At 37.7% G+C, this 16,029-nt stretch overlaps 2 protein-coding genes across 5 annotated transcripts in view; one reads left to right on the forward strand and one right to left on the reverse strand.

The window, feature by feature from the left end:
- Positions 1-172: 172 nt before the first annotated feature.
- LOC135468560 (uncharacterized) lies at positions 173-5,590 on the forward strand. 3 transcript variants are annotated; one of them, XM_064746887.1, is made up of 3 exons: positions 173-301; positions 1,994-2,181; positions 4,083-5,590. In XM_064746887.1, the coding sequence occupies exons 2-3, from the start codon at positions 2,014-2,016 to the stop codon at positions 4,818-4,820; spliced, it is 906 nt and encodes a 301-aa protein (XP_064602957.1). In that variant the 5' UTR covers positions 173-301; positions 1,994-2,013; the 3' UTR covers positions 4,821-5,590. The 3 variants fall into 3 exon arrangements, with proteins under 3 accessions (XP_064602957.1, XP_064602956.1, XP_064602958.1); XM_064746886.1 differs by having other exon boundaries at positions 173-269; positions 1,988-2,181; XM_064746888.1 differs by having other exon boundaries at positions 173-269.
- Positions 5,591-6,065: 475 nt separating this feature from the next.
- LOC135466189 (C2 domain-containing protein 5-like) overlaps positions 6,066-16,029 on the reverse strand; it is a 30,442-nt gene continuing 20,478 nt past the window's right edge. For both annotated transcript variants that reach the window (XM_064743574.1, XM_064743572.1), the window contains exons 23-31: positions 14,698-14,820; positions 13,685-13,765; positions 13,273-13,362; positions 12,347-12,455; positions 11,832-11,906; positions 11,302-11,351; positions 11,014-11,139; positions 10,211-10,357; positions 6,066-9,860 (exon numbers count right to left, since the gene is read on the reverse strand). In XM_064743574.1, coding sequence (XP_064599644.1) covers positions 9,660-9,860; positions 10,211-10,357; positions 11,014-11,139; positions 11,302-11,351; positions 11,832-11,906; positions 12,347-12,455; positions 13,273-13,362; positions 13,685-13,765; positions 14,698-14,820 — 1,002 coding nt within the window. In that variant the 3' untranslated portion in view covers positions 6,066-9,659. The remainder of the gene's footprint in view (positions 9,861-10,210; positions 10,358-11,013; positions 11,140-11,301; positions 11,352-11,831; positions 11,907-12,346; positions 12,456-13,272; positions 13,363-13,684; positions 13,766-14,697; positions 14,821-16,029) is intronic.

The raw sequence follows: 16,029 nt of genomic DNA on the forward strand, positions 1-16,029 counted from the left end.
CCATTTTAAATTTTGAACCTTTTAAGCGATTGACCAATGGAATGTTTCGAATTTCTCTCGCGATGAAGAACGAGATTTCGTAAACCGAACGGGTTGCATGACACCAATTTTGATTGGCTGGCTGTAATAAGTGGACCAATAGAAAGTATTGTAACAAACACAAGTAACTTGACATCTATGGCGGAATGTATCAACAAAAGCATGTGATAAGTCTAGACATGCTTTTGCAAGTTAGCCCCTGTCCGTGGAATCAATATTCATCGTTCATGGTACAGAACCCATCACGGTTTAAAATCAGAATGTCAGTAATTGTTTGCTTTCAGTTACTATGCTGAATGGATTTCTTTTTAGGCACGTTTTGCTTTAAATGTTTAATGGTGGTCATGAATTATTTTATTTATGTTTTACGTGTTACTCAAGAATATTTTGTCGGCGATGGAGATTTTGAGCTCGCCTATCCAGCTTAAAATTTATACGAATCTTACTGACAAGTAGTAAAACTTAATCGTATCAAGCCCCACACATGCTGATTGCAGCTTATGGTTGGCATAAAAATTGCAATGTCATTCGGGTTCTATTCCAATGTAGAGGTAACACATTGGAGAGATGTATATGGCATCAGTTGTGCAGAAAAAATTTAAATACATGTACTCAGTAGGAGCAAAATTTAATTTTACAGGTAATGGAATACACTGAAGCTAAATTAAGTACAGTGTGCCATCAAACCTGGGATTCCCTCTCCAGTATTCAAATTTATTAAATTACTTTTTTCCATCATATATCTCCTTATCACCATAACCCTTTTCATCCTTCAGTCCAGAGTAGAAGAATGGTGTACCTAAACACAACATTTATTCCTTATTTCATGCATTAATTCTTAAATTGGCCATTATTTTGTGTTTACATTATGATGTTATGGTTTGTTACTATAAAACATGATTAAACGCTCCTGTGCCACCAACCCTCAGCAACAAGTCCTCTCAAATGTGTAGTGAAGATTGATGAAGATCATTTCCTGACACAGTGGCAATCTTTTTCACCTCAAAAATGAAAACCATTGCTTTCTGAATGTGATGTTCATTTAGGTTGTGTGCTTACATGCCTATTTCGTGTTGAATATCCTGTTCTGAGTCTCGAATACCAGAAAGGATTCATGAAAACTGCACAAGTTCACAAAATAAGTACATTTTCAGACACTACACCCACTGTGGCCGCCATCTGACTCTGATAGTCGTACATCCAACTCATGTGATCAATGTGAGTGCAGAAAAAAATTATGGAATCATTATAGTATCACAAGGCAAGTCTAGTCGTCCATTTCACTGGTCCACATCCCATGTCGTCAGATGGCACAAATCACTTCAGCCTTGTTCGCAAGTGATCAAGATGGTGACGGACAGTTTACGCCCACAGTGGGGGTTTGAAAATGTATTAATTTTATGAATTTGTGCGGCTGTCAAGGATCATTTTTCATTCGGCAAGACTCAGAACAGGTTAGTTGATTATGGGGACCAAGATTTAATACACTTGTGAAGATGCAATAATTGTGGCTTACCATCGATCTGACACATTTGAAGCAGTTTTTCCCAGTAACTCTCCCGATACTTCGTGTTGGAGGATCCAGAGAGTTACATTCTGCAACTAAGAAGAATATTACAATACACTCAAATCATGTCATTGTAAACACTTTTAGATGTGCGCTATTAAATTATTACAAGTCCAGCTCATCTCCGGCAGCAGGAGGGAAGGTCTGCCAGCAACTTGTAGATGGCCATGGGTTTCCCCCAGACTCTGCTCATTTCCTTCCTCCATATTGCACAAAACACCAATGAAATAAAAAAATAATTAATTATTCTGATGTTAAGAAAATTTAATTTTACCTCTGTAAATTTAACATAGCTTTAATATGGAATGTAGCTTGCAGGTGGTAACTTATTATAGTTTGCCCTGGAGATAAATTGAACTTTTCTGCCTTTCTTTCTCGGAGCTTCAGAAATTTCTGTAGTCAGGAGAATGCCTCGAAGGACCAGGAAGAATTCTGCATCACAGAGGAAACCCTCACTGATATTCACAGAGAGTCCAGTCAACCTGACACGGAGCACAGCATCTCCTGTCAGGTGTGCAAACCATCCCCAGACAGCCAAAGTGATACCAGTGGAAGATCTAGCTGATCTAACATGGGTGGGTGTGAAAATATGTGTGCAATTTATGTGCAAATGGTGAAAATTTCTGCATGATCAAGGTGGACACATTTATTTATTTATTGATAAGTGTACTCAAGAATATTTGACTTATATGATGATGGCCAGCATTATGGTGGGAGGAAACCGGGCAGAACCCTGGTGAAACCCACGACCATCTGTAGGTTGCTGGAAGATCTTCCCACAAATGCCCCCGAGGAAGCCAGTGAGAGCTGGACTTGAGCTCAAATCCACCACATTGGTGAGAGGCTCCTGGATTATTAAGCCACACATGGAGGCCCCTAAGGGAGACACAGTAGGGTCAAACAGATTTAATAAAAAATTATGCTCATTGTATTTAAGGAGGCCATACTGTAGCTTTTTGGCAGAAAATTGATCAGGGTTGGTTCAATTGAATTTTGCTATTTTTTTTTTTTGAATACTCCAAATAATTACCTTTCACAAAATATCAGCCTCATCTGTGCAAATTTAAATTACCATTCTAAATCAGTAATACATGTTCCTAAAAGTTCCTAAAAGTTGTAACTTTTTTAAGTACTTAGGTTGCACCCTGAACATCAGCGTCCAATAACAGGGAAAGCAATGTCAAGCAAACTATTAAGGGTGGTATCTTTAAAAGTAATACAGATGTGGAGATCAAAGTTTGCCCATATGTAGAGCACAATAGCATGAGGGGGATATTCCATTGTTGTTTTGGTATGTACAAATTAAATACCGTAAAGTACTGGATTCCTGATTTAGTGTATTGTGTACTGAAATCAATGTTATATAAAATGTTTGGGGTGATATCTCAAAAAGTACTGCAGTTATTGAGCTCAGGGTTTACACAGTAGGACCATAGAGATATTCCATCGTTGATATGATTTTTGCATATTAAATACCGTAAATTCCTGACTTTCCTGACTCCTAACTGTGTGGTTTATTAGAATCAAAATTAGACAAAATCTTATGGGTGGTATCTCAAAAAACACAGTGTGTATTGTATAAATTACAGTGACACAAGGGAGATGTTCCATCATTGATGCTGAGCTCTGTGTGCATATTAATTACCGAATTCACGATTTCAGTACTTTATGTACTCAACTGAAGTTTTGCATCATTTGTCTCCTACAGGCCATTTGGTAGCCTTGCTACTAAATCTAATTCAAATTGTAGAATCATTTTGACGATAGATAGTACAACAGTACAGACTCTTTTCAGAAAAATCTACAAAACTATGTCAGAAACGTTTCAAAAACATAAACTATTTTCAGCATTTGAAAATGATCTGTAGACCTGCATATATTAGCCAAACGGGTGCCCTTAAGCTAAACAATACTGTGTAGAGGAAGTGACATACCTGAAACCCAGATCTTTCTATCTGAATGTGTGATAACGTGTATCCTACTTCCCTTTTTGGCATATGAAAGACCAACTTTCAGTAAGGTTTCTGCATCTTTGTAATTTCATTTTGAAGACAAAATTGCATTGGTTGTGTTAGCCAATTTCAGGGCTTGGCAAAAAATTTAGTTTTATCAGTCTACACAAAATAATTCCCTCAAAATATGCATGAATAAACATCTTGCAAACATGTGAAAGGGTTGAGGAATTACATTATCACCAAATTATTTCCCTATCTTTATCTCTAGAAAATAGAAGACTAACCGAGTTAACAGCAACATTTACATGTCCCTCCAACATCAGATGAGCAGTCAGTTGTTGGATACATAATATTTGAGCTCACCTTATCTGCATGCTTTCAGCCCATCTTGAACATATACTTCTTTTCGCAATTTTTTAAAGAAAATGATATATTTTTTTTCTGCCACTGATGCTATAAAAAGGTCTGGAACATATTCCTCTTGCAATTTCATGTATTTGGTGTCTTTATATTGTTTACAGGTGTCTCCACAGTTTCAGGGAGCACGAACTAGCTGTAGAAGGCGAGGTGGGCGAAGACGAAATCTGTCCAGATCCACCATTAACACACGCTCATGGTCAAATGGAACAGGGAAAGAAAACCTCCAATGTTCCTTTGGTGCTCGCAGAAAACTTCTCAATGGCTTTGTACCTCTGCGTTTTGAATTGGACAAGTCTGTTGAACTGACAGAAATTGAAGATGTGTCTGATGTCGATGCAGAGACTGATTTGAACTTCACCAGAAATGTGGGATTGGACCGCACTAGCTTCAATACTACTGCTGCAGTAACTCCCCCAGCACAATCTCCCCACAGGGATCGTGGTACTGGACAGCAGGGTGACAGTGAGAACAATGGTGAAGCTCAGTCGCGTTTTGTTTTGAGTCTCTCTACACTGAACCAACTGTGTGCAGCATCTGAGAGAAGAAAGCTTGAAGGTGATATGGTGGACATTGAAATGATCTCGATGCAAAAGATCGAAGACAATGAGCAAAGCAAGAATTCTCCTGACATAGGTAAACTACGAAGGTCTTCCAGATTAAGAGACAAATATCGCGAAGCCGTTGAGCTGTTGAGAAGTCCAAGTGGCAGTGAAGTAAATGAGGAAAAGCCGTGTAAAATACTGGTGTTAGACACCCCAGAGAGTGAGTATGGACTTACACGTCGTCACCTCAGAAACAAGATTAGGAAAAACTTCATCTACAGCAAACTGCTGCATTAGGTGTTTTGAAACACCAGTGATTTAGAGCTGTGATGATTGACAGTTGGGTTGTGATGCAACCATAAAATGGATTAATGTTCTGTCATGGTATTACAAAGTGCTGTAGTGAATCATAGCTTCTACAGTTATCCCTGCGTGTCAAGAATAGATTCAGCACTCAAATTCCGATCCAATATACAAAAATGTTTGTGTATAGTTTGTTCACATTTGTCAGTGTTACATGTGATTATTACAACCTTGTACCAAATATATGTGCAATACATGACTTTAGTGTCTTATATCACGTATAGGTCACATGCACAGTTTTGCTTCATAAATCCCAGTATTTAATATATTGTGGGAATTTTCTTAAATTATTAGGGTATTATAGCCAACTATCAGGGATAGCAGACTATGGAAAGGCCCGTCACTTTTACACTGCACTCACCAGTTATAAACTCATATTCGAAGGTAAATTATCCTCCTTCTTGCCATGCTTTTCTATGAAATTACCAATGCTTATTTTTATGTTGGGATGTGCATCAAAGAATAATGAAATGATATCACTGTTGTCCTTCCAAACTGAGTGTAAAGTCACATGCCTTCCCACAATCTTTTACCCCTGAGTGGCAAAATCCTTAGTGGCAAAATCCTGTGGCTATAAATTGCTTTGACAGTACTTGACTCAAGGCTGCATTGAGCTGGCATAGCAGCCTCATCTTTAAAACCAGTTTTACATCTTACAAAGAACGCTAGAAAACGTATGGACACTCATAGTTAAGACATGGTGATGCCACAAACCAAATAAAGGTTACAAGAAATATTTCCCCTGCCTCCAGTTCCAGCAGTTCAAATGCAGCACTATGGAATGTGTCATCTAAAGGATCTCAGTTTTGGCTTCATGTATAATCAGGAATCAAAGTCAAGGTTGCAATGGTGCACAGAAGGACTCACCTTTCAGGCAGTGCCCCCCCCCCCCCCCAAGAAAAGTTTATCTGTGCAGCCATTTTGTAAATATTGAACTCATTGTCACGTCTAACAGACTGACGTCATTTTTCTTTGTGACACTAAATTTATACACTACGCAGCTAAACTACTGCCCAGGCTGACGTCATTTCTTTTGTGATGCTGTAATCCATGACCAGCACTATCTGTGGTCCACACAGCTAGTGTGATCAACACATGAATAACTTACAGTGTGTGGACTGACAGTGTGATTCAGTATATATACCCCTGCCAACTTCACTGTAGGTGGTATAACTAGTATGTGTGCAGGAGTGATCCTGCACACTGACAGCATCTATACTGGCTCTGAGGTGTTAACTTTCAGTCAAATGATTTGCAGGACAACAGGAATTTTGCAATACAATGCCAATTTATTCTGAGCATGGGTTGTAAGCAGCTTAGCCACAGAATGACAGATAATGAACACATACTGTACATATAATAGTAAATTGTAAGAGCATTATGGATCGCAAATGCAGCACAAAGCTGTCCAATGTTTATCAAGGACATCAATCTTGTACAACTTGCCTTATAATGTTGAAAATAAGAGACCATTGGTCAGAAGCGAAAAGTTCAACCTGTGACATGTAACTTCAAAGCAGAATAGGTAAACTAATTCAAGGTTGCAGTAATACAAGTTCCAACTTGTAACTAAAGGTCTCTTAATATCTTTCTGTACAACATTTTAACATTACGCTATCATTTTTTCAAAACACTTGAACAGTTCAGTACAATTAAATAAGATGATGATGAGGCTAAGCTATATTTTACAAGTACCTTCAAAGACTGTGTCAGTCAGATCTTCATCCAAGTTGGGTTACAACAATATTGTAATCTGCATCTTGATCTTGTGCCTTTAATTAAGCTACTGGCCCCTTTAGAAATACATATACATGAAGAGAATTTCATATCTGTCCATTTTATAAGTATGTCCAGACATACAAACTGGCTGTAAAGTACTTAACAGGCCATACAAGAGCATCTATCATACACAACAGTGATCCAAGAAACCTATCATCAGCTACATACAGTACTGACATGACCACATTTAGTTCAAAATATGGACAAAAAATGTCAGCAAGCATGTTTGTGTTGTCAGCAGAGCTGAAATGATATGTGTAAAATGACAGCAATGTATTTGTTTTTACATGTATGTACAACCAGCAGTTCAAGCAAGTATGTAGTTTTCTGATTGTTTATTTATTTAATTGATTGGTGTTTTACGCCGTATTCAAGAATATTTCACTTATACAACAGCGGCCAGCATTATGGTGGTGGAAACCGGGCAGAGCTCGGGGGAAACCCACGACCATCCGCAGGTTACTGCCAGACCTTCCACGCACTCTCATCGACCGCATTGGTGAGAGACTCCTGGGTCATTATTTCCTGATTGTAAAATGTGCAGTAAAATACTAAGGAGTAATACATCAAGTCTTATCACACATTACCTTTGATAATAACTCTTCACTCAAAGGTATTTTACACAATCAACAGTCTCGTATTCTTATTAAATACACTGGTATCAAAACTTCTTCTCAGCTTGTAGAACATTTGATTCATCAAACTAGTGTGCACAGTAAAGCCTCCAAAATCTCAAGACACGGTGCCAACATTGTGTGAAGTATGACATTTCATCTCAGCTTTACTCAGCAGAATAATTAGCAAGTTTCTAATATGTCTGGACTACAATAGTTCAAACCTATTTTATCACTAATATCTAAAAGGTACTCATATTAATGATGCACAAATAATCCAATTTTTGTTCATGGTTTATAATGTGAACTAAGCTGCTATTGGTCCTGCTTCATTTTAATTGGTTTTGACAGCTTTCATTGGTTTGGTTTGGTTTCAGGCAGTGATTAATGATTTGAGGATTTTCATCAGAGTAAAACAATATATTAATGTCTGAAACATGACATAATTTTAAATATTTTAAAATATAAAAAATGAATAAAAAAAAGATTAATACATAATTTTTTTCACGTTACATTTTAGGTCACCATAACCCAAGCCAGGCCATCAAAGCACTCGGCTGTAATCATGTACAATGTGTATACTGTGACAGAAACACTTATAATTCACCCTTCTCATTATTAACCTCCCACTTCCTATCCAGGTATAGTCTAAATGACAAATCTTGCTAGATGGAGCATATCTTCTTTGCACCTATTCGTAATTTCTGATATTATTTTATCCCCTTAAGTCTATCAAAATCTCAAAAATATATTCTTGTGATTAGCAGACATGAGCAGCAAATACCCCTATACTGCAACAATGCTAGTGATTGACACATGTATGTTTCAGAAGTCCTGGTTTATTCCCTTATCCTTTTTTGACTGTTTTCAGTAATCTAATCAACGATGATTGTCAGACAAGTATACCTGCAACAAGAACAAAAATATATAAAACTCTGTAACTTTAAACACTACAAAGTACAGGGAATGCTTTTCAAGGATACAAATTTTGCAAGAGCAAATGATTGTCAAAATGAGTATGCATTATGAATTCATTACCACAAAGTTATTTAACATCAGCCAGACAAGATTTGGGCTGAAAACTTACTTTGAAGCATGGCAATGTTTCAATGTAAATGATATTGTCTATGTTTTTGTCATGGTAGCCTTACGCCATTTAGTTACTGTGATATTTCTGCATGTTTACTGAACAACGCAATGGCATCATAGAGAGAATAATATCCAGAGAAATATCACATACTGGCAGTGAATCACCTTGCGTTTCCAGCAATTTATCATCAACTAATCCCCATCCTATACAAATTGTGGTGTATAAGGTAGATCTGAAATCTGTTTCACTCTTCTCAGGTTACATGTACATGTAGCTTTCAGAAATAGAGAACTCATTCTTTTCCAGAATGCTGTCCTCAATACATGTATGTAAGGGTTTAAGAGTCTTAACTTTTTTTATTGTTTAATAATGAAGATAAGCAACTAATAGCAGCTACTAAAAAGAAAGATGGTTTCAATTTTGTGAACAGCAGCAGAGTCCACCCTAGTAACAGTCATTTGATTCAAAACTGGCAGTTTATGAATATAAATTTAGAATTACTGTTTATGTGGCATACGGCAGGTGAGAGGATTGAGTTCTAGGCAAATCAATGTAACAATTCTGAGCAATTAACGTGGATGCTTAGATGGGAACGTGGCCAACTGCTTTCAAGAGCTATACACAAGGGTGATAAGTGAATAAAATGAAAGTCTAGGTGATTTACTCATTTTCACAAAATTTCATGTGATTTTTCACCAGCTTAGTACAACAAGGTGATTGGTTAGGTAAAAAATTCCATGGAAATACTGAACCTTTGTAAATAGGCATGGTACTAAAGCAATACTTTGTCAATGTGTAATGGGTAGAATGAGAAAATCTGCAGCGATTTGGTCAACAAACACAACTATATCCTCCAAAAACATTTAACACAATATTATCTATCAACAACTTCCACCCATGTAGACAATACTTACACACGTCTAAAGTTTGTAAACAATATGCCTACAAGACAATATTCTCTGTCAGCCAACACACTCATACACTATTTACCAAGATACAAATTTACAGTCATTGACAACATATGTAGCAATTAGATATTCTCTGCCTCCATATACAACCATAATATACCTCTTAATATTCACAGCCATAGTCTCATAGTCAACAGACAAGACCATATGTACCATTCAACAATAATGGCTTGATGGGAAAAGTTAGGTACATTTATCTCCCCTTCATTAGGAACCTTTCTGCTTTCTTCTGGACATACTATACTGCTCCTAGGAAAGCCTGAGCTGGTGTTATCACCTACTAAAGTGTTTTATCACCACTGTCTATGGGTGGTAAGTTGTCTCAGGTGGTACCACTGTCACTGGACACGATTGACAGGCTGTCTGAGGGGTGGCGACGAGTCTGTAGTCGGGTAGAGCTGGTGTCAGGAGTCACAGGGGAATAACTCTCCCTCCTTACAAACTCAGGGATGGTGGCCAACTGGACGTCACTGTCAAACAACACACTGACCACGTCTCCACTGACGTTTACCAAGCACTGGGCCTGAAACATGCATGTACACAGCCAACAAGTTACACAGATGTAATGTTTATAACCAATACAATTATCCTAGTATACATCCTTCAGCTTACATTAATTCATCATTTTTTTATGATTCTTACATTTTTCCGACGAGAGCCTGGATTGAGTAGATCAGTATAAATATGTTCCAAGACACCACACAGGTGGATGGATGGATTGATGGATAATATATGCATTTATTTTCAATGTACCCTGATTATCACTGCCTACAAAAACATCATTGAGTTAAGATGAAAATATTCTTTACGAAGCCCGAGTCCTTAATTTGCAGTACATGAGACCACTTAATTTCACGTAACAGTAATACTGACCTGGTTTTTATGGGGATTATCCATGAGAACAAACACATTCATCCTGTAGGAGACCAGAGCATTTCCAGCCACAGAGGCCACATTAGCACGCACAATGCTGAGTACCTCTGCCACAAACGCCTGCAGAAACCCGTTGAGACCACCGAGCTACAAACAGAAGGCCAGTTTACAATACCTGTATAACATTTTAAAACATGTAACTGCATAATATATAAAGGGTCTGTATTGCATTGAAAAAAATATTTATTAACTTGATTGTTGTATTTTGCTGTATGCGCAAATATTTCACTTCTATGATGGCAGCCAGCATTATGTTGGGAGGAAACCGGGCAGAATCTCTGGGGAACCCACAACCATCCACAGGTTGCTGTCAGAACTTGCAATGTGTGATATGAAGTATCACTGACAAGGAAACACACAGAATAGATGTGCAGAAGCAAATTAATTATGTACATAAATTAATATCACTTTCAGTACTATCCTACCCAACACTAATTTATCCTCAGGTGCATGTGATCACCTCACACCTTTGCCCAAAAAACTGAGACACAGCTCTTGTAATAGGCAGGTGCAAAGTATCTCCCACCTTCCTAATTAGGTAACGTGTTCTATGAATTATTCCATTTATCCTGTAATGATAAGTTTTGAAACTATGTACAAGGCTGGGGTAAAACCTGGTACTGTCTTAAATAGAAAATAGCTATTGGTATATCAGTATATAGATATCTCTTACTAACAAATGTATGAGTATTGACTGAAACTACATGAAACTAGGCAGTCTGTACAAAACCAGCCCATCCTACCTCACGGACAGATGTGCTCTCTCGGATGAAGAAGAAGTTGTAATTGCCCAAGTAACGGTCAACTTTCCCCCCAGGTATATAGGACAAGGGAGTCAGGTCAATTTCTCTCTTGGGCTGAATGGGTGCCTGTAAATATGAAAATGAGCAAAATGTTATAAATGAGGCTTTATGTAGCTTCCTAACCACATCAAACAGCATTGTTTCAGTAGGGTTACTTCTCTTAAAACTGAGTTAAAGTATATTATTCACAAAACATAATTTAAACAACATTATTCATGACATACTTACAGTGTGATACTGAAACTTCGGAGGTGCAGATATTACACTTGGTTTTTGTACTGCAAAACAAGTTCAGAGAAAAGTTAGCCTATGTTCAACATCAAACCAATATTGAGACCATTTGTTAGCTAAATCTGATGATTCAAAAATGTTCTTTGCCCTACAGCCAATCTTTTAGTGACCAATGAGTTTGCAGATGGGATTCCTGACTTCTTCTGGTTCATATGCAACTTTTGGTCAAGGAGTTTGTCAGGTGCCTGTCAAACCAGTGTGGTTTACTCTTTGGTACATAGCTAAACTATCAATCAAATAAATACATAAATACATAAATAAATGAAATCATCAAACCACCTTTTTATTTTAATAACTGAAGTATAGATCAGATCAAATTTTACCTTTTCCTTCTTTCTTTTTTTTGTCACTGAATAATATATCTATAACTCTTTAGCTATGAAATCTAGCCTCACAGATGAGGATGTCATGTACTTGTAGCCTAAATTCCTATCCTCACTCACAGAACATACACACGTATACTGTACCTGATGGATCAGACACTTCCTCCATTTGAAACATCATGTCATCTACCTCAGTGCCTACAGCAGCACCACTGTTACCTGGGGGAAGAAACACAGGCCAATACAGAGGACTGGTCATATCCAATACTGTGGTGCACAGGTACAATATTCTGTCTAAATCATTAAACACAAGAAGCATCAGCCATATGTGTGCATGTGTCTAATAAAGGCTATTCTGATATAAACATCTGTAAGAGCCCAGCATTCCTGTACATTAGTCTGGTCAAACATCAAGTCTATTAAATGTAACCTAGATCTACAGGCCAATATGATATTAGCTGATTGTTTATCTCCAACACTAATAAATAATAGTTATCATAAATTTTCTTGAAAGTTTTCAGTTGGATTATTGATTTCTCCAAACCCTGGCAGATTGTATAACTGGTACTTTGTGGACATAAGTATCAGTTGCTAAACTCAGAAATCAGAAATCTGTCAGACTGTCTATACAAAATGATTATGACAAAAGAGAGGTTTACCCATAGATTTAAGGAGCAGTTTATTAGTGGCTGAGGCATCCTGGAGATTCGGGTGATATGGATGTAACTGAGGCTCTCCTAAACCCACACACATGCCAGTCACCAGGATCTGAAGATAACACAACCAGTTAAGACAAACAACCAGGCTGTGACAGATAATCACAGGTTCACTTCCATCCTGTTTATTACAGTAAGCAGAAAGTATTTCTTAATTTCAGTGAAGGAGTCCCTAAAACTGTTTCACTCACCACAGTGAGTCAATGAATGTTAAAAGAGGCACCGTACTTTGAACAGAAATTTTTGGAACTTTCTTAGACACTCTGTACATACATGTTCGCTTCCGATCTCATATTCCTTTCAGTACAAGTCCTCAAATATAAGTGTTTTCTCATATTTGGACAGCCCCAGTCGAACCATACTTAATACCGTGTTGTCTCACTGAGGTAACATGCATGAACGCCAGCACTGTACCAACCAGTCTCTGAGTAGAGAGTGCCAGACAAGGAAACCACATTGCATAACTACATTCATAGTTACATGTAAAAATATGTTCAGCTTTTTTGTTCACTATGTAATGACTATTTATTTATTTACTTGATTGCTGTTTTATGCCATGCTCAAGAATATTTCACTTATATTGATGGTGGTCAGCATTATGGTGAGAGGAAAGCGGGCAGAGCCCGGGGGAATCCCACAGCCATCCACAGCTTGCTGATAAACCTTCTCACGAGGAGAGGAAGCCAGCATCAGCTTGACTTTATCTCACAGCGATCTCATTGTGCTGCATTGGTGTACTGACGATTGTTTTCCTGCCTGCAGTTTCCAAGGCCAAATGTATATATGTAAACTAGGAAAAAACACTCCACTGACACTCATATACAAGTTTGTATACAATCTTTGCAATGTAAACTTAAAAATAAAAGTACCTGAATAGTCTCTTCATCTGGAATCTTCACATCAAAGTCTAACTCTGACAGACAGCAAGGGATTGTCTTCCTCAGTTTATAACAAATTCTCTAATAACAAACAAAAAACATAAATAAAACATTCCAGACATCTTAGCCATGAGAGAATAATCAAATTCGGGTGGTCAATGTTTTACGGTATCTACAGATACAAGAGTATCACTTGTTACTTGTACGTTTCAAATAAGGAATATCCATAAACTGCATATGTGGCCATATATATGCCTGAAATATACTAAGTTTTAATCTTTTCAGCTAGTAAAAACAAATGAGAAATGTTTACACACACCATTCCAGTGCCGTGGAAAGAGGTTTTTTGTGTCCAAACCACATATCATACTACAGCACACTTTATACAGTACACAGTTCTTACTCGCATTAGACGCTCAAAAAGCTGTGAGAATTCCAGGCTATGCTTTGAAGCAAACTGCCCTCTCCATAGCTGGGTGAACATCTGAAAATGATGACAAATAGCAAAGAAGTATCTATTTAAAAAAAACACATCATCTCCAAGATCTGTGAGAACAATGGTGAGGAGTAGGTGCAGATATTGATCTGCCAAACTTAGAACACAGCCAAATTAAAAGTAGAGCGGATTATCAGAATAATCTCATGTGGCTTGTCCTGGGCTTTTCAAACTGAATAATTAAAGCTCACATTCAGTCAAACCCAGCCTTATTTTCATTAACACAAAAGGAAAAGCATCTGGCAGAACTCCGCAAGCAAAGTATAGAATTCTTGACCTCTTACTCACTCTGTTTACACAACGTTCTGTTGTGCAGTCGGGTACAAGCAAGCATTTAACTTAAACCTGCCCCTAAAATGAATTTTCTAAAAATATACATTTAATGTAAAGTGGTGTGAATATACATTTTTTTCTCAAAAGACCACATATTTAAACACATACTAAAGCTTAAAATATACATGTCAAACCCACCCATGCCATACAAATTTAGGCACAACCATATAAGTCACGCCTACTCTTGACCCAAAAGTCACCGCTCTTCCAATTGCTTGGCAATTTGAGAGGGAATTAGGTTAATAAAATTCTTAAAAGCTGAAATATTTAAGAAATGTGGACATCTTTCCTTGTATTATCTCCTACACTGTACATGTATGTCTTCATCACAAACTGTCTGGCTAGCAGGAACTGCCATGTTAAATGTCAACTTGTAACTGTTTACATAACATCTACTTTAATCAAGAGCAAACTAATCCCCCATTTAAAAATGGCATCATCCATTTGAGAACTGATGTACAAACAAAAAAGTTGACAAATAAACTAAAATTTCATTACTTTTTGTTCAGCATTTTTTCTAGTTAGAAAAGCATACGATGTAATAGATTATGTCCAGTCATACAAGTAGAGTGGGGAGAAACACTGACCTGCAGGTTGGAGATAAAATTTGGCACTCCAGGTAAAACTGTAGTGTTGCACAGTTCAAACCCTTCAGGTGGGGCTACATCGTTTAGCATAGCACAGACTGCCTCATCTTGGATATCATCTACCTGTCACGGAAGACAAATCAACATTACATAACTATTAAACTACATTCATCTCCGGCCAGTTTGTACTCTTGGTGCTAGATGTTGCTTCCAATACTAGCCTGGGCCAAATACCATCTATAAGATTGCTGAATGCTGAAAATTGTCTTTATCCGCCAGTGCTGGGATATTTACAAATACTACATCAAATTCCTCCATACAACATTATCTTCACACTAACGGTGAAGGGAAAATCTGAACATTATATAGAGGTATTCCACAATATATGTATCTACATTTCAGCATCATGCTGTCATATCTATCAAACATGATTTATGATTATATAGCTTTAAATGCGTTCCAATAAAATCAGCCATATTGTACTACGTGGTGGTCCTGTACTTGCAGCGATACTGGATCCTGGTCACATTATTTTCATATTGTACGGTAGCAATTAAGGGAGGTAACTTTATATGCTGAAGCATTTGGGGGCACTACAGTGTGTATTTTTTTGCTCGCCGTGTATCTGCAAACAATAATGAGGTTGAAATGTTGACTGAGAAAGAAATTTCATTATTTGTTGATTTCCAAATTGCACAAAATACTACTGCAAAGATCAAACACAACTTTGGGATATTCAAATGCCAAGTCCAGACCAAATCTGACCAGAACAGGGAGATAAAAACAACTTTCTCCACTCCAGGCCAGCTAAATCTGTACGTCTATCTTCGGCTGTTATTTGTACAGGAGATGAAAGTCTTTGGATAGGTGGAGCTATATAATATATAGGTCATCTATGTTGTGTTGAAAATCCACGCTGGACTTGTCGCCGCAGCGTCTTGTCCAATACAGATTTTCAACACAACAAAGACTTTCACAATACCACTCTATAATGTACAAGTGGCTCAGTTGGTTAGCGTGCTAGCAGCGTAATGACCCAGGAGTCTCTCACCAATGCGGTCGCTACGAGTTCAGGTCCAGCTCATGCTGGCTTCCTCTCCGGCCGTACGTGGGAAGGTCTTACAGCAACCTGCGGATGGTCGTGGGTTTCCCCCCGGGATCTCCCCAGTTCCACCCACAATAATGCTGGCCGTCGTTGTATAAGTGAAATATTCTGGAGTACGGCGTAAAGCACCAGTCAAATAAACAAATAAAATGTAATGCACAAAACACTTCCGAATAACTTAATAATACAGTATGACATGAGATACATGGTGGTTTCCCAGGATGAAT

The sequence above is a fragment of the Liolophura sinensis genome, chromosome 6 (assembly GCF_032854445.1).
Source record: "Liolophura sinensis isolate JHLJ2023 chromosome 6, CUHK_Ljap_v2, whole genome shotgun sequence".
Classification (NCBI taxonomy): Eukaryota; Metazoa; Mollusca; class Polyplacophora; order Chitonida; family Chitonidae; genus Liolophura; species Liolophura sinensis.

Coding starts and splice junctions, on each gene's coding strand:
- LOC135468560 (XM_064746887.1), top strand. CDS start 2,014: ATGCCTCGAAGGACCAGGAAGAATTCTGCATCACAGAGGAAACCCTCA. Junction 2,182..4,082: donor ATCTAGCTGATCTAACATGG/GTGGGTGTGAAA, acceptor TATTGTTTACAG/GTGTCTCCACAGTTTCAGGG.